We start from the raw sequence: 24,701 nt of genomic DNA, 5'->3' as shown, positions 1-24,701 counted from the left end.
CACAGGGGATCCCCAGCTACAAGTGCATGACTGTGCACCATCAAGGAGGGGATTCTAGAGTCAGACCAGGCTGCCCTGCGTCCCCAGGAGCTTCACCTTCTGCTTGATTTCTGCATCACCTGAACATGCTCAGGCAGATTGCTTTTCTACCTCCTGCCTAGGTCTAGCATCTCCTGCAAAGAGAACTGCGTGGTTTTAATATGGGAGAAACTGAACATTCAGGTCATCAGTCTGCTTGTACACCAAAGAGAAAAGGCGCAGCGGTAGTCGCTAAGCTAATTTAGGGAAGCCAGTTTATAAAGGGCATGGTACCGTACGCACTGTATGACAGTAAATGAAGAAGGTCTGGCTGACTGAGTTTTAATCTTAAAACGCTTTCTTAACACTTCGTTAGTGAGCTGCTGCGTGTCGCGAGCTGCAAAGCTATGCAAGTTTAATTTACTGCCTCTGAAGTAAGGGTGAGTGGGATACAGGCAAGTCAAAGCAAAGCTTTAATAGGACAGTGGATCAATAGAGCAAACATCATTGGCATTGTCAGCTCGTCATTTTTTATTAACAGAAGTGTGGCCTACATAGAGCAAAGGCTGCTGTTTCAAAGCTTTTTTCCTGTTTTAATTATTCATCCCCGATTTTCCTCATTTGCAGCGATTACGAAACATTCTAGATCTTGATGCTTCTTGGAGGCACGCCACCTTGCTTGGCAATAGGCGCGCTACTCTGCCTCTGTAGGCAGAACACTGCATCCTCAGCATGTGCAAAGGTTAAGGGCACCTTATGACATTTGCAAGGTACAGGTCTGAAGGGAACGCTGGGTCTCTAACAAACTAAGGGTGACAACGGCGAAGCTGTGTAACAGGGCACGCATGACAGACTTTGTCAGATGTGGAGAGGAATCTGTGTCTCAGTGTCACAGGTTACTCCTGTTCCCTGAACTGATGCCTTTGAAGACTGGAACAGAGAACAAGCAGGCCAAAACACATAGGACGGAGTGGAGTGTATTCCTTGCAGAGCTCTCTACCATTCCAATTACTGGCCACTTTTAGATTTCTGGGTTTCAGGGAAAAAAATGTGTATTGTTTTTAGTTGTTAGTTTAGTGGCTGCAGATTTCAGATCCTTATCTATTCGGTATTAGGATCATTACTTAAATTCTAATTAAATAGAGTTAAAACTGGTTTTGATTTGATTTAACAGTTGGGATATGCCTATAAAGATGATAAATACCCAAGAGGAATTATGGATTTTTGTACTCCCAGAAATAAGGAAATAACATGTGACCACCATGAAAACATATGAACACAAGGCTTACAAACAAGAAGGGCCCATTTTGTAGCTACTACAGTAAACAGCTGATCTCATTCCCATTCAGCCTTTTCTTGAAAGAAATCAGGTTCCACTGGCAGCTTGTTCCATACTCCAACCATCCACTGTGTAAAAAAACACACCATCTCTATCATAAACCATTCAAATCACAAATGGATATGGGATTGAACAGAGCCAGCTCTGTTGGTTTGCAGAGTCAGCTAACAGTCTTGCTTAAATCCTAGCAATAAGTGCTGCCTGCCGAGAACCTTCTCATTTAGGTGTGCTTCCTTTGAGTCAACACGGGTCTCTAGGCAGCTTTTCTCTGCCCTGCTGAATTATTCAGTCCAGCCTGTCATGATCTCCTTTAAAACAGCAAGACTGCATATTTTGTCACCCTGCTCTCTTTACAGAACAAAGCATCATTGGTGAAAAGAAACGTGAGTTGGGAGGGTACAGTGCAAAGAAAAATTGTGTGAACCCCCAGTATAATTCTGGAATTTGCAATGCCTTACAATGATATGCTTGATTAATAAGAACCGGCCTTCTCTCAAATAAACAAAAGGATTTAGATTCACATAGTCAATGTTTTTTTTTAGATGAAGTGGGGTATGAATCACACAAAATGTATAATGAAGAATTAGTTTTATTAGAATAGTGTGCAGTGTAATGAAATTAGTGAATAAAAATAAGTATAGTTTATTTACAGTACAGTGGTTAAGGGGGTAATTAGAATCAGGTGATTAAATAATTGGATTACATGTAAACAAGAGCTGAGTTTGGGCCGCCCTGTCCTATATGCTGTACTTTGTGAGTTTGATCTTCACCATACAGGTTAGTGGAAACATGAAATGCCACAATCAATAGAGATTTCAGAGGATCTCAGGAAACAGAAGTTCATCAGTCTGGAAAGAGACACAAAACCATTTTCAAACATCTGGGGCTCCATCCATTCACGATCAGACTGATCCAGTCTACAAATGGAAAATATTCAGGAGCACAGTGACTCTACCCGGGATCAGTCATGCAGCCAAGATCAAATCAGAGAATCATCCAGGAAGTCTCAACGAGCTCCAGGGTAACATCTAACATTATGTAGGCCTCTCTCACGTTTATGCTTCAACCACCATGAAACGATTTTCATGAGAGGACTGCCAGGAAGAAATCATTGTTCTCTAAAAAAAACATTGCAAACCATCTCCAGTTACCCAAAGAAAACCTGGATGATCCCCAGGACTGCTGGAAGAATGATATTTTGGCACATGTAAAAAGTTTGGACTGCTTTCTTGTTTGAGGACCTAGATGGTTTGCCATCATTGAATTCAACCATGAAGTCAGTGCTGTATCAGCATGTTCTGGAGGAGAACGTCAGGCTTTCCAATCATCAGCTGAAGCTGAGCAGAAAATGGGTCATGTAGCAAGATGATGATCCTACACAAATGCACAGCATTCAAGCTAAAGCATTTTGGATTGGCTCAATCAAAGTCTGGACCTAAACACTACGGAAATATTATGGTGGGACATGAGGTGTGGAGTTCTTGCAAGGAATCCTTCAAATGTCATCAACTTTAAACGGTTCTGAAAGGAAAAATGGGCCAAAATTCAAAAGTGGATGCGAGAGGCTGAAAAACAGTTACAGGAAGTATCCAGTTGAAGTCCTTTATGCTCAAGGAGGTGTTTAGATTCAGTTGCTGAATCTAAGGTTTTACAAACTTATTCACACAAGGATATTTACTGTCAGGTCATGTTGTTAATCAGATAACCCAAATGTATCTTATATCTAGATGTGTTATACAGTATACAGTAGTAGTTTCATCAGGCTATCCTCATCTTTTTTATTAAGATTTTTTCTGAATATCTAAAAATGTTTAGGTCTAAAATATACCAGAATACAGACCAACCTTGAGGGTTCACAATCTTTATCTTGGCACAGTATGTCCCGATGTACAGTATGGGGCTCCAAATTTAGCTTGGGAACCAGAGTTTTCTGCACAATGGCACTACTGATGCTTCATATCAGATCAACCTTTTACTGCACGGAACTTCACAGACAACAAAGAAATGTCACCTTGGAGCATTTCCTTCCATTTAATACCATGCTTGTGATTTTATCACAATTACCCATTGACCTTTAAAAAAACTGGAATATAGGAGGGTCCATGCAGGAATGTAGCCAGAAAAAGTTCCCCTTGGCTCTTTCATGCCCTTTATTTTTAACTCCTAAGTTCATTTCCAGCACAATACGCCAGATGAACTTAGCTGACCTTCCTGTTTCGGTGAAATTACTGTCAGAACTCTGAGAGAAGACAAGCAATCCTGAGATACATAAAAAACAAAGGAGAAAATCTTTCCAACTGCATGGAGGACTGACCATACCACAGTTCCTTTTCTTCACAGACAACCGAGGGACAAAAGATAAGAACTGTGCTGAAACCCTCTGCCACCACAGTATCCAAATGTGTTTTTTTGTACTGTAACTTTAGATTTGTTGTCAGAACCTGACTGTGAAATTTGTTCCCATTCTTCAATGTATAAATCCAGCTGTACATTCATATCGGGGGAGTGGAGATTCTGGCAGCTGAAACTTTTCTTCACATTTTTTGATCCACCCAAAACATTTGAGCGGGAATCAGATGACTGCGCTGGTGAGCACAGGGTTTTAGTGCTTTTCTGCTTTCACTGGTAAGCTGTGTGCTTCAGCTCATGTTAATTGCAAATTACAGCTTATACAGTAAGCAAATAGCAATATTGTGCTATTATTGTAATGCTATGATGCAATGTACAATGAACATACAATTACTAGGTATCATTTCATTCAGCACTGCAGACATCTTGGCATATGAAATCCTCCCTTCCCTGGAATTGTAAAATATACCCACAGCCTTTGGAAACCAAGCAGGTATGACAAAACCTCTATTCATTGCAGGCCTCTAGTTTTTACATCCCTGCTTAGAAACCATGTCAGAGATTGATTTGTCAGGTTACAGGAGTCTGCTAAAGAAATCTGCAGCTTTATCTGTGTATGATATGTATGACGTTAGCACTGTGACTTAGTCCAAGAATGCTCTAATTGTTCAGGCATGTTCGAATCAATACAGCAGCACTCTGTATACCGACCTGTATCAGTATGGCCATACATTATACAACTGTCAGCATCAATACATCAGCACTCTATATACAGCAGAGCTCTATATTCTCATCTGTATCAATATTAGCTCTGCAAAACCACTTTAATGGCATACAGGATATGTACCATGGGCAATAATAATAATATTATTACACCAGCTATTAGTGGGGAGGAGAGCAGAGTGATGAAGCCAGTTTAGAGATGGTGATTATTAGGAGGCCATGATTGGTAAAGGCCAATGGAAACTCTTTTCGAGAAACGCCCTGGGATTTTTAATGACCACAAAGAGTCAAGACCTCGGTTTTACATCTCATCCACAGGACGGCGCCTTTTTACAGTTTAGTGTCCCCGTCACTATACTGGGACATAAAGACCCACATAGACCGCAGGGTGAGCACCCCCTGCTGGCCCCACTAAAACCTCTTCCAGCAGGAGCCTTAGTTTTTCCCAGGAGTCTCCCATCACACCTGCTGAGCTTCAGTGGCCTGCTGGCTGCGAATTGCAGGGTGTTTTGGCTGCTGACATGGGGGCAATCAAAACCCGAATCTGAACTGCCTCTCGGGTTCTTCCCAGTACCCAGCTTGCAGAGCCCCCAAAGCAGTAGAAGAGCACACTACGAAGAAGGGGCTGGTTCCACCCTACAGATAGTGTGAGGTCCTGAGCAGAGATGCCCCTGACATGGTCCGATCTTACATTACATGGCCTTTTAGACCCCAGAAGTGACAAAACCCTGCTAAGAAGACCGTGGTGCTTTACCTGTGAATGTTTGGACACCCAGTGCCGTAAAACATTGAGAACCCTATTAGTAGCAGCTCTGCGGATGATGAACTCTTTATCACACATCCTTTCGGAGTTGTTAAACCCTAGAAAAAAGAAAGAACATTGACATTGAAAGCACATACAGTACAGAGGGCCTCACCTGGACAGTGCTGACTGTGTACAGAGAACCTCACCCGTACAGTGCTGATTGTGTACAGAGCCTCACCTGGACAGTGCTGACCGTGTACAGAGAGCATCACCTGGACAGTGCTGACCGTGTACAGAGAGCCTCACCTGGACAGTGCTGACCATGTACAGAGAGCCTCACCTGGACAGTGCTGACCGTGTACAGAGAGCATCACCTGGACAGTGCTGACCGTGTACAGAGAGCCTCACCTGGACAGTGCTGACCGTGTACAGAGAGCCTCACCTGGACAGTGCTGACCATGTACAGAGAGCCTCACCTGGACAGTGCTGACCATGTACAGTGGGCCTCACCTGGACAGTGCTGACCATGTACAGAGACCCTCACCTGGACAGTGCTGACCGTGTACAGAGAGCCTCACCTGGACAGTGAGGACCATGTACAGAGGGCCTCACCTGGACAGCTGTGTTGTCTGCTGAAGCTCACCTGGAGGGCTGCTGTGTCCAGCTGCGGCTGTGGCAATGGCGAAAGCAGACGCAGGAGACACCGAACACCGTGTGTTCTCCGCCGACTGGACTGGAGAGGAAAAGCGCAATGACACGGTTACTAATTAAACATACAGTACATACAGTAGAACATAAGAAAGGTTGCAAACGGGAGTGAGCCGTGTGGACCGTCTGGCTTGTTTAGTTGCTAGTAGCTTGCTGATTCTAAGATCTCCTCCAGCCAACTCAAAGCCAAGGTTACTAAAGGTTCAGTAAAGTTGCGCTGGATTATTACTGTATCATAATTACATTATATTTAATTCTCAAACTTCACTTAAAAGACTCCCAAACAACTTCCATGGCCAGATTCAGTATCCTGCTTCACGTATTATCGAAGAGTAAAAAAAAAGTTTAAAAGATTCGAAAAATAACATACGGCACGATTTTTCAGTCAATTTTCTGAGTTTGCTAAGGCTCGTGTTTTATTTTTTTATTTGCAGTTACATTTTTTGGAGGCTGAAATGTCTCCTTCCTAAAGGGAAAGGGAACACAGCTGGCTCAGGAGTTTGGACCAGAAATTGATTGGGATAAAAAGTGAATTCATCCACCATGTTTTGATGAAAATAAAAAAAAATATTGTTTCACTTTCATTCCAAGATTTTACAGTTTTTTTTAATGTCATCCAAGCATTTTATGTAGCTGACTTGGGCACAGTGAAAAAGGCGCAATAGTGTGCAGTAAAACCAATTTCATCATATTTAAATATAGTTTAGGTTTTTCTTCAATTTGCTAAACTTGCTAGCTGTGACCCCAATACCGTTAGATTCAGAGCATTATGAAAAGTGAACGTGTTCTGGAACATTAACTGAAATTACTTTCTGTGCCTTAGGCTTTTTATGTTTATTCCTACTTAAAATACTTACAGTACCTTTAAAAGTCCCTGTGTCAACAAACTGATTAACTGCTAAATAAATGAACCTCTTTTCGGTCCCTACAGAAAAACAGATCTTGCTCCCTATTTTATTCTTCCACAGATTCATTATCGTGTATCAGCCAAGAGAAATTTAAAAGGATACTTGTTTAATTAAAGTATATAATTAATCTTTCCACCTATTAATCTCCAGTATCTTCCTCTGTGATAATTGCTAAATTTAACAAGGTGCGCCATGAGACAGAACCTTTATTTTACCAGACAAACTGGGTGTACAGTAGTAATTATACCTACTTCACAGTGCAAGAGAAGAGAGGTTTTAATAATGCATGTGAACAAGGAAAAGTGTCGAGGCTGTTTTATTATCATCAGATAACCATGGTTTAATTAAAAACAAACCCAGATTAACGATGCTAATTAAAAGCAGGTAGATCAGGACAGAAATAAGTGTTGAAAGGCCGAAACCTCTTTTCCTTACACAGGTTATGGCCACATGTACTTAACAACCATCTGTTCTATACTGTATGAACTAACAGCGAAGCCAAACAGGAGTACAGCCAAACACACACAGCGGAACACGCTGCTGCTGTTGCACAGCACAGAGCTCTCAGTGAGCACAACTAATCCCTGCCTCTCTAGTGCAAATATCGGAGAGTGATCCCATACTGGCTGCACCACACCTCCCATGTTCTGTTCCGGCGCTATTAATGTGCTCCTGCCGGTCCAAATCAAACAAGCCCCGCAGGGCCCCGAGAACGCAGGCGATTCTGTGTCTTGATGTGGGCGTGTCTCTTACCTCCGGATTGGCGGTATCGCATGTGTCTGGGGGTGGAGGGGGAGCGGCAGGGGGAGATCTCTCCGGGCTCTGCCGCCGGGGGGCTCTCGGGGATGAACTTGTCCAGCGACGCCGATTCCAGCACGGCTGTCAAAGACACGAGGAGAATAAGAACCAAGAGCCCAGTGAATTCCAAGGTGCTTTGGAAATAGGAGGGGACCCACTTCACGCACTATGGGTCCGATTCTGCAGCAGCAGCTCCACCACACAGCAGAGGAGAGAGAAACTAATGAATGCATTGAATTAATTTAGGGACGTCAGACTGTACAAGCATAGAGTTTAATTAGCCAGGACACCACAGTTAACATCCCTACTCTGGAACGTTGGTTTAGGAAATCATGCTCCATTTCACAGCAGAAACCAGGTTTTCCTTGGAGTGCTCCTCTCCCAGGACTGGCCAGATGAAGCTTGGCTCAGCTTCTGAGACCCAGTGAGATCGGGCCACAGGTGGTAACAAGGTAGTCTCACTGGGAGACGTGATCCTACTGGAAATGTGTTGATAAAACTGGAACTCTTTCTTTTAGAAGTCTGAAATGAGAAGCCTTTACTTATGCTTTATTTATTTGTGGGCGGCACGGTGACGCAGTGGTTAGCTGTTTATTTTTTTCCTGTATGAATTATTTTTTTAAAATGTTTGGGCCACTCCTTTACAGGCAATATATGCAGATATAAATGGCACATAATGCAGAATGGGTGGCACTGTGGCGCTTTGCAGCACTAGGGCTCTAGGTTCAGACCTGAGGTGCAGTCTGTGTGGAGTTTGTATGTTTTCCCTATGTTCATGTGGGATTCCTCCGAGTGCTCCGGTTTCCTCCCAGGGTCCAAACAAATACGGGTAGGTTAACTGGCTCCGGGGAAAACTGGCCCTGTGTTTGAGCATGTGTTTGTGCGTGCACAATGATACGACTCCTATCACTACGTACTGGCGTCCTGTCCAGGGTGTACCCTGCCTTGCGTCTGTTGCTTGCTGTGACAGGATCCGGCTCCCCTGCGACCCTGAATTGGGAGAAGCTAAGCTGTTGGAAAATGAATGGATGGATGTACAGTATCTGGTTTCAGCAACTATTAGTGCTGGTCTCTGCGGATCTTGATTATATGGTATCTGTGCTTTTGTGAATGCTCAGCAATGAAGCTCATCGTGACAAATTAGTGCTGTTTCAGTCCAGCCACACCAGAGCACAGGGATAATTAGTGGACACGTAGAGAATAACAATCCATTTCAGGCCCGTTCTCTGCCACACAGCTATGAATTCACAGAAGACTTCATTGTTTCATTTAATGAGAGTCTGATTACAACTCAAACAGAGCACAGCTCCAAGTGACACAACATTGCAACATATTTCATTACAAGGCAAACTTGTTTTCTCATTTCCATGTTTAATGATGTCTGCTGAAGATTAAATTACAAGGCCCACTAGGGGGTGGATAGGAAACAGTTTGTACTTTTCTCAGGAGCCATCATTTATCAGTACCATTTTTTTGGGCCATCAGATAGACTGAAGCATAACTTTGTTCCTTCTTCTGCAAGAACAGCTCTTAAAGTGCACTTTGAACCTGTGCTTGCCTCGATTTTTCTCATGTCTATCCAATTCAGCATCTTTCTGTTGGACTCTGCTCAGAATTTTATGCCCACTGGTGTAAAATATTGGAAACAACAGAGGTGAATTTAATTCTTGTCTACAAACAGCAAAACATTACAGGTTAATTATTACTGAGTGTTCTTGGATTAAACCATTAAGTTCACACTGGTCAATGCCATCTGTAACTGCTCCAATAATGTTGAGTGGCTGATCTCCCTTTCCACTATCACATGTGGACTGTGGCATAGCTGGCAGTAATAGGGAAAGGGTGTTTCCTGGGAACTAAACTGAGTGACAGCCCAGTGAGAGCTTTACACATTTAATCAACCCTCATTTTACTCAGTAAGCTCTGGAGAAAAGTTGTAATAAGACAACCATATAAAAGCCTTTTACCCTAACTGTATGTCAGCATTAAGTCTTGCTCTAAAAACACTAGGATTATTTTCCTGGTAAGCTTCCTGCTTTTTGGTTTGCGTTGCCTCCAACTTTAATGGATGCTCTCTCTGTGTGATCCTCTGTAATACGAGTGGATCATTGTCGCTCCTTTGTACACAACTAACTTGGTGGATACAGTTATAAAGTGGATACAGTTATAAACAAAGAGTAATCTGTGCTTGATGCATACATGCACAAGCTTTTTGAAGGGGTCATCGTCAACATAAATGTATTAAACACATCGGAAACCAAGAAATCTTAAAAGAAAGCCCACAAACAACAGGAGACCATCTACAGTAGCTTGTGTGGAAGCACCATCCAGGCCTTTTCTAAAGGATTCAAGGGCATCACCGTCAACAACAGGACTGTGCACTTTGTTCCAGACGCCTGCTGTAAAGGCTGAAACACTGTATCTGTACATGCACGTCCTGAGGCAGGTTCGGTCAGGTGACTGGGAATTTTCGGTTAGGAGCCTGAGCCCTTTGTGAGGGACTGTGTAGCAATGTTGAGTGGCGCAATTAGCAGGTGGGTCAGAGGAGCCCGTCAGTAGTTCCTCATTCTCCCCCTGAGGGTCTGGAGTCACCACAACTGAGAAGCCAGCAGACATCATGGCTGAGGTCCAAACTGACCGGGATTTTTGCATATCAGTATTTCTGAAGCCTTTTTAGAGTGTGTTAACCAGAACTATACACAATGATTAAAGTCAGCTCTGGCTACTTCCTTTCTTTGATCTGAATTCTACAAAACTTAGAACCCTGCTATTGTGACATTGTTCTACTGAGAGAAATGGGCAATAATAATAACTCCTTACACTCATATAGCTCTTTTCTGGACGCTTCACTCAAAGCACTTTACAGGTAATGGGGTCTCCCCTCCACCACCACCAGTGTGCAGCCCCACCTGGATGATGCGACGGCAGCCATAGTGCGCCAGAACGCTCCCCACACACCAGCTCTCAGTGGGGAGGAGAGCAGAGGGATGAAGCCAGTTCATAGATGGGGATTATTAGGAGGCCATGATTGGAAAGGGCCAATGGGAAATTTGGCACGCCAGGGTTACACCCCTACTCTTTTCTAGAAACGCCCTGGGATTTTGAATCACCACAGAGAGTCAGGACCTCGGTTTTATGTCTCGTCCGAAGGATGGCATCTTTTTACAGTATAGTGTCCCCATCGCTATACTGGGGCATCACCATACTGGGGCATTAGCACCCCCTGCTGGCCCCACTAACACCTCTTCCAGCAGCAACCTTAGTTTTTCCCAGGAGGTCTCCCATCCAGGTACTGACCAGCCTCACACCTGCTGAGCTTCAGGGGGTACAGCACTCTATCCCAGAGTCCCAAGGGTTGAGGGGGTACAGCACTCTATCCCAGAGTCCCGGGTGTAGTCAGGGTTCAGCACTCTATCCCAGAGTCACAGGCATAGAGGGGGGAAACTTGTCTGAGAGAGCGTTACCTTGCCTACCTCGGCGGATGCTCCGGCGCAGTTTCCCACAGACATCCATCCGGGCCGGCTCGGAGCCGCCGTCCTCGCCGGCGCCGGGGCTCTGCTCGGGCGAGGAGGGCCCGCGGCTCAGGTCCAGGGGGGCCTTGGAGGCGGCGGGCGGCGGGGACACGCTGGGCGTGTGGGTGGAGGTGGGGCTGCTGGCGGCGGAGGACGTGGAGAGGTCCAGGGCGCCCGCCTTGCAGCCGACGGGCGAGTTGAGGGACAGCTTCCGCGCGCGCACCGGGGAGGAGGTGCGGGACGCCGACAGGGGCGGGGGCGAGGAGAACTTGCGGCAGAGCCGCGGGGACTTGCCGTCGGCCGCGTGCTCGCCGCCCCGGCTGTTCTGGTTGGTGGCGAAGAACAATTCCAGGGACCTGACGTTCGAAAAAGGGAGGGGAATTAAACCTCCGGGGGAATAAGGGGCAGTTCCTGACATTTCGGAGATGAACACACCCTGCGCACATACAGTATGAGAGCCTGCTGAGGCTGCCCGAGCTCTGCTTTTGTGTTTTTTCAATATTCATTTAGAACCTGCTTAGAACCTGGCAAGGATAATCTCGTTTTATTGCTGTTCTATCAGATGAGGCTGAGAACGAGACGACGTTGTACGGATTGTACACTTCTCCCATTGTTCTTGAGTGACAGCTATGCAAAATCCCCGACTCTTCCCTTAGGCATTCTAAACTGCTTTATCAGATGTCATCTCCAATTTAAAAACACCGGTTCTTCTTCACACGGCTATTCTGATTGATTCTCTTCGGGACGTGGCAAATCAACACTTAGAGGTGCTGCTCCCTTTTTTCACTCCTGTGATGGTTGAAGGAGTCATACTATATAATCACTCCTTAAGACAGGTCAACTGAGAGCAAAATCTCAGTTGCAGCAGCATGTTTAGTGGAGCAATTTGCGTGGATGACCTTACTTAAGAGTACGACAGCGGTGGCCCTCCTAAGAGTCGAACCCAAGGCCCTCCACTGAAGAGCTTGTTGCGCAGATACAGGAACACGAAGCAGGTTTCCAGTGCAAATGCAAAATTACTGGGAAGTACTGTCTGAAATTACACCATCCCAGTTTGCCACAGAAATAAAACCCTGTGTACTGTAAGTCTACACTCGAATGGAGAATAATAAAGACAGTGATATTAAAGTCAAGGTATAAAGCCGTTATAAATACATTTCTTAGAAAACACACTGTTATGTAAAAGCAGGAATGTATGAGCAGGTCTCAGGATTGGTTTTGCATGTCACCAGTAAATCACCTACTGTATTTCTAAAGATACGGAACAATTCCATTTTGATGAGGGAAAGAGGTGACTTTTTTTGTTCAGAATTAAGTCATCTACAGCACTTTGAAAACTGAAATCTCAGCGCTCTCCAGCTCTTAACAACCAGAGTTCTCTTAGCCAAACAGATTACTTGCTGGATTCATCAAGAGGTGACAGGTGTTGCTAATATTTTAAAAACAAGTGACATACTGTATAAGACTATCTGGATGGGGGCTCTCCAGGGACAGGACTGGAGACACCTGCTCTAACAATGTATGCGCATATTCATTTGGCAAAGCTTAAAAGTGTAGGAGGAAAATAAACACTACTGTACATCAAGCCATATGGTATAGAATTAGGATATTTTATACAGAATAAACTGCTGCATAAAGGCTGACTGAGGTGTGGGTGTTATGTAGCCTAAATAAGCTAGTATGTTAGGTAGTGCTGGATGAAAGAAGAATCACACTGAGCAAATGTTGGGAAACCTATTATTCACTGCATGGGAGCCAATGCAAACCTGGCACCCTGAACTCAGGCAAGAGAGTAAATCATGTTTTTTAAAAGCAATCTATATGTGTCATCTCAGGACACAGTGTATTTTCAAACTTTTTTAAAAAATCAAATCAAATAAAATCCTTTCAAACAACCCAGATCTGTGCTTTGCAAACCAATCCAGAAATTTGGCCAAGTCGGTAAAAAAAAAAAAAGAAAGGCTGAACTTGAGAAGGCAGTTTTGGAAGCATACGGCAGAGGAACATAAATTCAGAGAATGTGTCAGACTGCTGCAGAGACCAGGCTTGCAGACAGAGCCTGCAGTACACTGGTGAAGGGAAAGAGTTCAGGAGAAATCGGGCTCGGAGAGTTACTTTGATTGGTCCAGAGCTAGTCTTGTGATCTTCAAGCTGTAGTCGGGACAGATGGAGGTAATGGACAAACGGTCAGACGAGTGGTACTGGACCCTGTGTGAGATGAGGGAGAGGGAGACAACAGAACTGGTGATGAAGATGGAATGGTACTGCTCCCACACAGCAGGCGAGGGTTGACATTGTTTATTGTACAACACAGACAAAGCACAAGAGGAGAACGAGTCTTAGTTTATGATGGGTTTCAGAGTGGGCTTACCTCCTTGTGTGCTACACAAACAGCACACATCCTCACACTCAGTGCATAATGAAACAAAACCCTTGGAATACCATCCAGCACTGTAGCTGAGGGAATAAAGGCACTGGAAATGTAGTTTGTGTAACAGTCTACCGTGACTAGAAACAAAACACATCAAATGAATGTCATGGGATCTTAACTGACCGAGTGCTTTGACCTCAGTATTCACTTCAGAAGGGCAGTATCTGATACAGTACAGAGTCCTGAGTCATCTTACCGGGAGATTGGGTTGGAAATTCTGCTCCAGGAGGTAAAACACCTACTGTTCCATTAAAACCAACCCAAGCAGCAGCCTGGGTATTCCTTAAAGGTCTGTACTGACCAGGCTCAGCCTCACCTAGCTTCTGAGATCACGCTACAAGGCAGTAACCCTGCTATTAGCGCAACAGATGTCATGCACATCTATGCCTACTACAATAGATCATATGAAGAATACAGTATGTACTTCGAAACAGAAAAAAAAAATAAACTTGAGTTCTTGAGAAAAAAGAAGCAGATCTTGTTTGGAAAAACTCTGAAGCTATCAAAGAGATTTCTGAAGTCATTTAAAAGCCAGTAAAAGTCATTTTTCATCTCTAAAAATTGAAGAAATTTCAGACGAATGGGATACCTTCTCAGATTGGTAATCCTGGTAACATAGTATTAGAATACAAGAAAGGCAAGTGGCTAACGCAATAAATTTTAAGATAGTAAAAACTCAAAGATTCTGACCTTTACATACCTATTCTTGCTTGTGATATTGTGCATTTGGATTTACAAAAAGATTTTGTCAAGATACCTCTGATAGAATAATTCAGAAAGGTAATACTGTAAGACTTAATAGCCCCTCTTACACATGGATTCAAAACCAGCTTTTCTGTAGAGTAAAAAGTAAAAATAGCAGTTGTATAGATTAGTGGATGAAAGAGGTAAAATCAGTAAAGACTCAGTGCTATGATATTGTATATACAAGTACAGAAGGCATGGAGTAAACAGATAACTGTACTAGTCTATGGGGATGACCTGCTGCATAATGTCACCTAACTATCCCAGCAATATAACTACAGACAACCCCTGTCAGGGTACCCACCTACTGTATTAGGGTACCTCCCAGCACATAAGTCAAATTTTTGGATTATATAAAAACTAGGGATTGCAATAAGGACAATAGAGGATTCAAAACAAGACAGACGCAAGACAAATGGAATTCGTAAATGTAAAGAAATATAAAGCTCTGGATACATGAAAAAAGTGTCAGGACTATATACTGTACACATATCATTAAAGGTGGCTTAAGATTAGAAAAGGCATCATGGGAAATCACACGGGATTCATACCTGTTGGCTTCTAGGCAATATACAGAATCAACAATGAGGCAAACAGGATGCTCTGGACACACAGCAAAGACTGGGAGTCCAATGCAAGTCAAGAGAGGCTGCACTGAAAATGTACAGGACAGTCGTTTGTTTCTAGGAAAGTGCATGTAGTTTCTCATCTCCAACACTACAAACAGGACATAGGAGCCACCCAAAGGTCCGGTCAGCAGTTGTTAAATTGTTGCATTTAAGCCCAACAATGAGCTGGTTAAGGCAGTTCAGGGCGGAGATGTACTGTACTAAAAACCCACAGACACATCTGCCCTGCGGGAGAGGGATTTCCCGGGGGGGGGGGGTCTGTGTCAGGATACCTGGGTTATTGAGAAATTACACTGTATCAACATATAACTGCAAATTATCTGACAGCTCTGACCTTTCAGGAACAGAAACATGCAGCCCAGGAGTATCACGATCGGCACCTGCAAGTGCAGTGGAAGTGCTTTAAAAAACCCTCCGGAAAAAGAAACGGAAAGTGAAACCCCAGCTTTTCTGGCCAGTTGTGGGGGGCGAAGAGCCTCGTGGTTTGAAATTAGAGCCGGGGACACGGGCAGCAGAGCTCTCGGGAGGTACCTGACGGGGATGGAGGTGAAGGGCTTCTTGTAGATGTCGGCCAGCTTGTCCATGACCACGGCGGCGGTGGTGAAGATGCGGTAAGTGTGCAGGAAGGTGTTGAGGAAGTCGATGGAGAGGAAGCGCAGGTCGGTCAGCCTCTCCAGCAGCCGCTCCACGCTGGCATAGCGGATCTGGGGAACCTTGCAGGAGTTGAGCGTCTTGCTGAAGCAAATGTCAACATCATCTTTATGGAGACGAGCATCGGATCTAATGGAGAGCACAACCAGCGGCTTAACCAGAAACAGAGGCCTGGTCACCAGACAAGCACAAGTCTACTGTCAAGAGGCGCGTCTCGGGCGGAGGGAGAGGGGGAGCGGAAGGGGGTCTGGGGATCTGCTGCATTAGTTTGTGAAGGGAGGGGAGACCACCAGGAGATGTTCCATGGTTCAGTTCATTGGCATATGCACAGGTGCACTGAGGTGCTTATTTGCATGTACAGTATGTTCCTATACAAAGACAATAAAGGAATCACCGCAGACATAAACACAGAACAGCAGCAGCAATAACAACAAGTCAAATAACATACTGGACAACAGAGGAAAAAAAAAACATCTGTCTCTGAAGAAACTGTCTCTGAACCTGGAAGTTCCTGCCTTTATGCTCCTATAATGCTTGACAGAGGGGGGGGTTAAAGTGAGAAACAAGGATGACTGTCACGATCGCTAACCCCTCCTCTTAAGGGAGCTCCAGCCCTTCCTCGTTCCTTCCCATTGTCTGCACCTGTTCCCTATTCCCGTTCCCCCTTAAAAGCCAGACGCTGACCTCACTCCTGGCTTCTCATTGATTTCCGTGTCGTGAGAGCCCGGGGTCCTGCTGCGTCTGGCTCCGTTATGGTTTTAGTTTCCTGGTCCTGATTCCCTGCCCCGCCGGTCCCGACCCGGTTCTGGTTTTAACTACGGATGGATCCCCTGGTCTTGGACTAAACCTCTCGTCTTGGATTCCTCCTCTGGATTTACCCTTGGATTGTTCGCCCTGGATTCACTCCCCCCGGACACTAGCACTGCATGGACACGCCCCCCTGTCTCCTGACCGACTCCTGCATGATATTTTTCCCCTTGTGTCTTCACTTTTCTGGATTGCGTCGTCCGCATAGGGCCCGGAAAGAACTGTTCGTGACATGACTGGTATCCATAGCGATACTTCCAGCCTTCCTGAGACAGCGAGTTGTAAACATGTCTGCAGTAGAGGGGAGCTGTACTCCAGTGATGGACTGGGCTGACCTGATCACCCCCTGTAACGCCTTCCGGTCAGACAGCGAGCTGCTGCCAAACCACTCTGTAATACCACACGTGAGCACACTCTCAATAGGGCCAAGATTTACCAAAGATAGACCAAAGTTTTTTAACTTTTTCACATTTACAGTGAAACTTCCCAAAATGCAGACTAGAAAAACTATACAGCAGCCATGACAGCACCAGGTCAACACCAAACCAAATACAGTTCCCATTTGGATTCAGCAGCAGCCAGATAAGGGGACTACAGTATGTATGATAAACTGTATTTGGTTTATTATACTGCAGAAACAATCTCCTGCTTTCTAACAGGACAGAGGGTAGAACCATCTATGTATTTTGGTAGGGTCCAAAGGAGTTCAGGTTTCTCTGATATTAACTGCTCATTACGTCAAGGTGTGTGTCAAGGACTGTGAGGTGTGAGACTTACTTGATCATGTGAGGCACAGTAACTTTGGAGTTTTCTTCAAACACGCTGGTCATCAGGCCATTACAGCGGATGTTGTCGATGCACTGCAAAGATGGATTAAGGAGTTTGCTCACTATAGTCAAAAGTACAGTTCAGGATGTGGCACTCAGGTACAGTAAATGTCCCAGCCTTTGGAGGTCTAGGAAGAATAAGGCTGCACAAGATTAATCAAAAGCATTTTAAACAAAAAGGCTGAAGATGATAATGTCTCCAAAGTCTGGTTTCTCACCAGTGGTGATCAGTGATGAGGCATGCTGTTAAGGGAGTTCAGACTTCAGATTATTTGTCTTATGCACAGGTAAAATGAAATGCTTATTTGTGTGTATACCCCGATACAATGACATTGAGGAAACACCAAAGTAAACACAGAACAACAGCAGCCAAAAAAATTAAAGAACACGCAGCAGCTTAAATAAAACTCAGCACAAGCAGTGCGCAAAAAACATCAGTGTGAGACAGCAGTATAGTTAAAAAGCAGTAAAAATAACACTTTAACTGCAAAACTTGATTCATCACATTACGGTATTATTGTATTAAAGCAATCTTATAGTAATAATATAAAGCTATAGTTTACGAAAGTTAACACATGCAATCCAATAAACACAAACTGACACTCAGCATGTAAATTATTAAACTTGTGACAGTTCACCCAGCACCGGAGAAGCCCTGAGAACACTGCACTGATGCAAAAGCAAAACAGCCCCATTTAGCATTTGGAAAGTTATCATCCAGTTTCACTAAGCGTTATCTGCCGGTTTAAATGAGTTGAGAGTTAAGAAGCAGCAGTCCCTTAAATGCCCAGAACAGTAAGCTTACATTTACACTGCAGTTACGTCTCATGAGATGCATGGAATTTGAGATGTGTTTTATTTCTGCATACAGTATATTACAGGGCAAGTGTTAAACTTTGTATCCTTTACAATTTCACACTCGTTATTGTGTGTGTCCCAAGCTGATGCTCAAATTTGACCTCAAGGAACCCTGAGGGACTTTCTTTTTGCTGGTTACTTTGGAAATAATTCTGTATTTCACGTCAGCTTAATCAGACTCTGGGAAATCACTGGGCAATATGCTGTGTTAGGCAGAATGGAAGAAAAAGAAATCGCAAATTTACCGTCCTGTCAAAATGTCTCATAGGTCATTAGTCTACACAAACAGCTGTGCTGTTGTCTGATGCAAACTTTCCTACTGTATGTCTTTAATGTGCGCACTCACCAGCAGACTGCAAATGTGTTCTGTTATTTATGGCCTTGGAACTGTGCTAATGACAAATCCACCTGCTGCAATATTGCGTTTGGGAATAAAGGTGCCCCGGTTCTACAGCTGTGAATGAGACCAACACACAGGGAAATACAATACATTCTCAAAAGCCTGGATCCCTTTCCTTGACGGTCAGAAAATATAGAACACCATCACATTTCACGGCAGAATAAATCCTTTTAGCATTTCTCCCCCCCCGCCACCAAAGTACACATCGTATAATGTGCAAAAGAAAAAGAAGAACGCAAAAAGAAAGGCCCATTATTTTTACTTCATTCTGCAAAAATATTCAGCTTTGTCAGATTAATTAAAAGAAAGCACTTCGAAAGCCTGAAGCATTCTTGATGTGGAAGATGCCTTCCCAGTGCTGGTCTTCATGACCTGTGCTGGCTGAGCTGTGAAACTGGGGGTGTCACGCCCGACATCCCTCCCTAGAGGGCGCTCCACTGCTCCCATTATTGTTCGTGTGATTTAGTTCCCCAGGTGTACCCTTTTAGTGTTATTATTTAAAGACCAGCTCCTCCAGTCCTCAGGGCTCATCATTAAGGTAAGGATGTCGCGAGGCCCGCCTAGCACCAGGAAACCCTACGTCCGTCTCCTGAGGGCACAGGCCTCATCCCCGACACCTCCCGCTCCCTGAGCCCGGGGTCTGGAGGATCTCGCCCCGTCACCCTTGGACCTCCATGTTTCGTCTGTCCGTGTGCTCCCCCCTCCCGGGGATTTAAACTTTGTCGCGTCCCAGGATGGATTTCCAGTTGATGGACTCTCGCACTGTGCTTTGACCTGCCCTTGGACCCGTTTGGATTTGGATGCCGTTTTGTCTTCCCCGTACACCGTCTCATGGACTGTCACTATTATTTTGTGCACTATTAAACCCCTGTGTGTTCCCTTTTACCACGCCTCCTGTTTTCTCCAGCTCCTACCGCATCGCAGAGGGTCTTCTACAAGATCGGACACGGATTCCAGTCCGTGTTCGTGACGGGGGGGTCCGGTGCTGGCTTACCTGGCTGATGTCACTAGTCCACGCTGCCTTCTCCTGCCTCGACGGCGCCAGCAGCACCACCGTGGACGAGGGGGCGTCCGGGGGCTCCACCACAATCTTGAAGTCAAGGTGCCCGAAGACTTGGCCGGTGCCTTTGGCTGTGAGGAAGAACGCCCGCTCTCAGGGAACGCACAGCGCGGATTTGACACGCAAACCGATTTAAGAGAGCAGAGGAGCGCACACGCTTTACAGAGGCCTGGCCTCCCTGCTCCCTTTGAAATTAAAAAGGAAGACATTAAAAGGTACCTCTAAATCAATAACCCTCTTTATACAAAAGTAATATAGTAGGAAATGTTTCAGAACAATAATATGTCCAAATGCATGCAGTAAAAATACTTTAAGTCAAAGTCATATCTGAGTTACACTTTCCAATACAAGGATATTATCCTAGTTAGTTGATCTGTCTACTGTAGATGCTTTTGTAATTTGAGAAATTGCTGTGCCATGAGCTGACTGGGACCAGGCTACACTAAAAGGCCGTGAACTACGTGGAAGTACATTCAGGACTGAGAACAGGAGACGCTTATTAACACAAAGAGTGGTGGGGGTCTGGTACAAGTCACCCAGCCATGTTATTGACCATGGCTTCTTTCAAGAAACGGCACATTTTGGAGGAAGCCCTGCAGTTTCCTCGTCCCTTGAATGCTCATACAGGCCGTGTGGAATACATTTTACACCTCGCCTCCACACCACAGGGGAGAGGCTGTGAAAAAGCTTGGTGACTGAATTTAAAATAAATCAAAAAAGATTCTACTCACAGTCTTCGTCACTGGCATCTGGCTCCTCAATCAGCGTGCATTCAATGAGAGACAGGACTCCGCCTTGCTGTGTGAAGGAAGGGGAAAGATTAGAGGTGTCTGTTTCCAAAATAGAAAGAATGAGGAGTATAGAGAATTTTTTTTTTCTTTACTTTTCATATTTGCTGATTTTCTTCAGTAATGTATGGGTGTTAAAGAAAGCATTAGTTACCATTTGCACTGGTAACTAATTCTTACTTTGTCATCTTTGGCTCATAAAATAATACTAAATTTAAGCACATGCGACCACTGAGAAATATCGGAGAAATAAAAATATTTTTTTTCTGCACCGCAAAGATCTAGGCTCAGCTTGCACAGTCTCTGTCTGTCTTTGCCGCACTTATGGCTGGGCTACAAGAGAACGCATTATTTAACTGGTGTGTTATACAAATTCCTCAGCTCAGCATAAGCCAAACAAAGAGAAAGACATTTTTTATAAATTAAAATAGCCTCATGTAAGTGCAGGACATGCAGAAGAACTGGAGCTTCTGATAAACCCTATAAGTTTCAATGTATTAAGTGTTTTAGTGAAATCCTTTAGAAAATTAGTGGAAAATAATTTTTCTGTATAGAAACTGTTTCCCGGCTGCTTAACAGGAGGATCTGTAGGGGTCTGGAACAAGCTACATACACTTTTACACATTTAGTCACACAGAAGTTACTAAAGGAATCTAATTTGATGGTACAGGAAGTTAACAGTGAAAGTATGAAGGAAACAAGAGCACATTCCATTATAATGTAATGATAGTACAGTACCTGCATTAACATTGTAATATCTTGAAATTTCCACTCTGTTGTCCTCACATTCTTAAGTTTCATCCCCAAAACATCACCCTTCATTTCAACACAATTTTTTCTTTTTCGTAAGATGATTTTCCATTTTGGGGTTTAATAACCCTTGAAAAAGTCAATATGGAACTCCGCTAATCTCCACCAACAACTAGCCAGTTAAGTAGGAAGCACGATACCCGGCTGAAATACTAAATTTCCCTTTATTTGCGACTGTATTCACAAATGGTTTTGAACAATCCAAGTGCTATATACAGTAATAGCATGCAGCAAATGCAGATAAATAAAGTGAAAAAAACACATGAAGTGCTATCGTGAAAAGGTACAGTAGGTGTTTAGGCACATTAAAGCACAAGCTGGAAATGATGACAAGACAGACTCCTAGTGGATGTTGGCTGAGAGCTCCCTGGATGCTGTTCCGCACATAAGAAGCTCTACCGCCCACCATGTGGAGCCTGGGCTTCTAAAGATTAAGAGTTGGACCACACACAGGCGATAAGTCATTATTCAGTGCCTCTAAATTTCACAGGGAGTCAGTGCAATTTAAGAAACAAAGGAGTTATGCACTTATGCAGAGAACTTTTAGCTGGAAAATACTCTGGAAGTAAGGTTTTTTTTTTTACAGCAGTCTAATCTTGATTAAATAAAGGCGTGCATCAATATTTCAGTGTCAGATAGACAGAGCAAGGGTCCAATGCAGAACCAATGGTATACAGATAACCCTGTCCTATCCTAACATGCACTTTAAATCTTAGCACCTTGAACAACAGTATTGACGTCTTGTTTCGCTTAAGAAAGTTATTTTGCTTCTATATCTCACTGTTAGACAGACACCTGACCTGAAAGGTATAACAGTAATTTATTTAATAGCAGTCAGGATCATTCCTCAGTGCTGGTAGGGGCTAAGCAGTGAGCTGTGTTTGTCTTTACTCATGTGTTCTCTCTGAATGGGTTTTTCAGGGAACTTATGTTTCATCCAAGACGATAAGGGTCACAGAAACAAAGCACATCTGAACATATATTCTTCATCATCCGTCCATTTCCGAACCGCTTCATCCAGGTTAGGGTCATGGGAGAGCTGGAGCATATCCCAGCATGCAAGGGGCGCAAGGCAGGATTCACCCTGAACGGGACACTAGTTCATCGCAGGGCAAACATAGACACACACACTCACACCAGGGCCAGTTTAGCCAGAAGCTAAAGAAGATCTGCCAGTATATCTGGGTGGACAGCAGGGCACCAAGAGGAAACCCACGTGAACCCAGGGGGAACTTACAAACTCCACACAGACAGCACCCCAGGTCCAGAAGTGAATTGAACCCAGGGCCTCAGAGCTGCGAGACAGCAATGCAGACCACAGCTCCACCACGCTGCCCATTCCTTAGCTTACATTTACATCTACAAATATTTCTACAGAGCCTTGCGGGAATACCCATTTATGTAGCAAAAAGGAAGAATGTATTATTATTCCTTACACTTTTATAGCACTTTTCTGGATACTCCACTCAATGCTCTTTACAGGTAATGGGGATCCCCTCCACCACCACCAGTGTGCAGCCCCACCTGGATGATGCAACTGCAGCCAGAGTGCACCAGTACACTCATCACACACCAGCTCTCAGTGGGGAGGAGAGCAGAGTAAAGAAGCCAGTTCAGAAATGGGGATTATTAGGAGGCCATGACTGGTAAAGCCCAAGAGGAAATTTGGCAAGGACACCGGGGTAACACCCCTACTCTATTCGCGAAATGCCCTGGGATTTTTAATGACCACAAAGAGTAAGGACCTCAGTTTTACATCTCATCTGAAGGTCGGCGCCCTTTTACAATATAGTGTCCCTGTCACTATACTGGGACATTAGGACCCACACAGACCGCAGGGTGAGCGCCCCGTGCTGGCCTAACACCTCTTCCAGCAGCATCCTTAGTTTTTCCGAAGGAGTCTCCCTTCCAGGTACTGACCAGGTTCACACCTGCTGAGCCTCAGTGGGCTGCTGGCTGTGAGTTGCAGGGTGATATGGCTGCTGGCTTAAAATACAGGAAAATACTCATACAGGAATAAATACAGGAATCAGGAGAATACGTTTGGGAAAGGAAGCTGGAGCCTCTGGGCAGTAACTGCTAAAACCCTTGGTAGTTTATTCTTTGGTCCTGGTGTTAGAGACGCTGCTATGACAACACTAAGAGAAGGGAAACGAGATGGCCATGCCTTTAGAAGGTGCAGCTTGCCTCCAGAGCTTCTGGTGCAGATGAGGAAGTGCTTGGTGAACAGGAAGCACTGCCTTTCTCCTTCCTTCTTGAGGGACAGGGACCCCAGGCGTACTTTGCTGAGCTTCCCCCGTTCCACAGAGGGCAGCTGGATGAGCGAGCCTGGAGCAGGGATAGAGAGCAGACACAGTGGGCTCCTCAGTACCTCAGGGTGGCGCAATGCCACGGCGCCCTCAGCCAAGACAGGAAGAAGGCCGATGCAGCATAAGGCAAGGGGAGTCTAAATCTAACGAACAGGACACGGGACGTGCTGCTTGAAAAGGCCCACAAACACAGGCTCCTGTCAGTATCTGTGGACCTGCTGTCTAAGACGTACTGAAGCCTCTGGAAACCCCCTACAGAACACAATGGAAAGCCAAGGAAAATACAACAGCTGGAGGAAAGCATTACCATTATTTTCTGGGATCAGACCGCAATAACACAGGACAACATTTGCTCGTGTGGCTCTGCTGCATTCTCTCACTTGAAATTGCTTTTAGCAACATTTTCGTAGACATAAAGACATTCTATTTGAAGCTTAGGTCAGCTAAAGAGTTTACACTGGGGCTCTTAGGTTCTGTGGCAAGACTGTTACTGGTTTTATATTTTAAGTACTGAAAAATAAACGTATTGTTCTTTTTTAACACTGTACTCGACACTGAAAAAGAACTACAGTCTAATTGTGCATGTACTTTTGCTTTCCAATTATTTAATTCTTCTTAAAGATAATATGAACATTGTATATTATTTCACTACTAGGAAACTGACATTATGCTAGAGAGCTTCTTATTTTAGGACAATTAATTCCATTCCCTGAAGGAGTTGTAAAATGTAGCAGCTCATTACTTTTTTTTTACTATTTTGTTCTGTGCAGTGTGTTCTAAGATAAGATCATTTTATTGGCCACATACAGTTTCTTGTATTAGGAATTTGTCTTTTAGCATACCCCAGCTTGCTCTCCATGAGACACACAGACAGGGAGAGAAGCTGGGGGTCAGAGCGCAGGGTCAGCCATTTATACAGCACCCCTGGAGCAGTTGGGGTGAAGGGCCTTGCTCAGGGGCCCAATGGAGTAGGATTCCTCTGCTGGCTGTGAGATACAAACCGGCAACCTTCCAGCCACAGGTGCAGATCCTGAGCCACAGAGCCACTGCACCGCCATGGTGAGATCCCCCTCAGTGCTGAGGAACATATGTCAATGTTGTTCTACAGTATGTCTTCTGCTATAGGTCTCTAATGAAATGCATGGCGGCATCATCTCCAGAAGCCACATTCATTAATCAGTCCCTGGGAATCGGTGTGTGTAAATGAGTACGGGAGTTTAGGCGCACAGTGGGCGGGGAAATTGGCGCCGGCCGTTCTCTCGCCAGAATGAGCGAATGCCCTTTCCC

At 44.5% G+C, this 24,701-nt stretch overlaps 1 protein-coding gene across 8 annotated transcripts in view; it reads right to left on the bottom strand.

Moving 5' to 3' along the window:
* Nucleotides 1-24,701, bottom strand: part of rasgrf2b (Ras protein-specific guanine nucleotide-releasing factor 2b) — a 109,232-nt gene that overhangs the window by 20,350 nt on the left and 64,181 nt on the right. For 3 of the 8 annotated variants that reach the window (XM_015363667.2, XM_015363687.2, XM_015363719.2), the window contains 10 exons: nucleotides 23,273-23,433; nucleotides 20,239-20,305; nucleotides 19,442-19,578; nucleotides 17,140-17,222; nucleotides 15,436-15,684; nucleotides 13,216-13,308; nucleotides 11,053-11,456; nucleotides 7,544-7,669; nucleotides 5,818-5,907; nucleotides 5,184-5,290 (listed from right to left, as the gene is read on the bottom strand). In XM_015363667.2, the coding sequence (XP_015219153.1) occupies nucleotides 5,184-5,290; nucleotides 5,818-5,907; nucleotides 7,544-7,669; nucleotides 11,053-11,456; nucleotides 13,216-13,308; nucleotides 15,436-15,684; nucleotides 17,140-17,222; nucleotides 19,442-19,578; nucleotides 20,239-20,305; nucleotides 23,273-23,433 (1,517 nt within the window). The remainder of the gene's footprint in view (nucleotides 1-5,183; nucleotides 5,291-5,817; nucleotides 5,908-7,543; nucleotides 7,670-11,052; nucleotides 11,457-13,215; nucleotides 13,309-15,435; nucleotides 15,685-17,139; nucleotides 17,223-19,441; nucleotides 19,579-20,238; nucleotides 20,306-23,272; nucleotides 23,434-24,701) is intronic. The other 5 variants (XM_015363677.2, XM_015363694.2, XM_015363700.2 and 2 more) reach the window with 4 other exon arrangements.

Source organism: Lepisosteus oculatus, chromosome 3, assembly GCF_040954835.1.
Source record: "Lepisosteus oculatus isolate fLepOcu1 chromosome 3, fLepOcu1.hap2, whole genome shotgun sequence".
In the NCBI taxonomy this organism is placed as follows: domain Eukaryota; kingdom Metazoa; phylum Chordata; class Actinopteri; order Semionotiformes; family Lepisosteidae; genus Lepisosteus; species Lepisosteus oculatus.
This window is presented reverse-complemented; position numbering and strand designations above follow the sequence as displayed.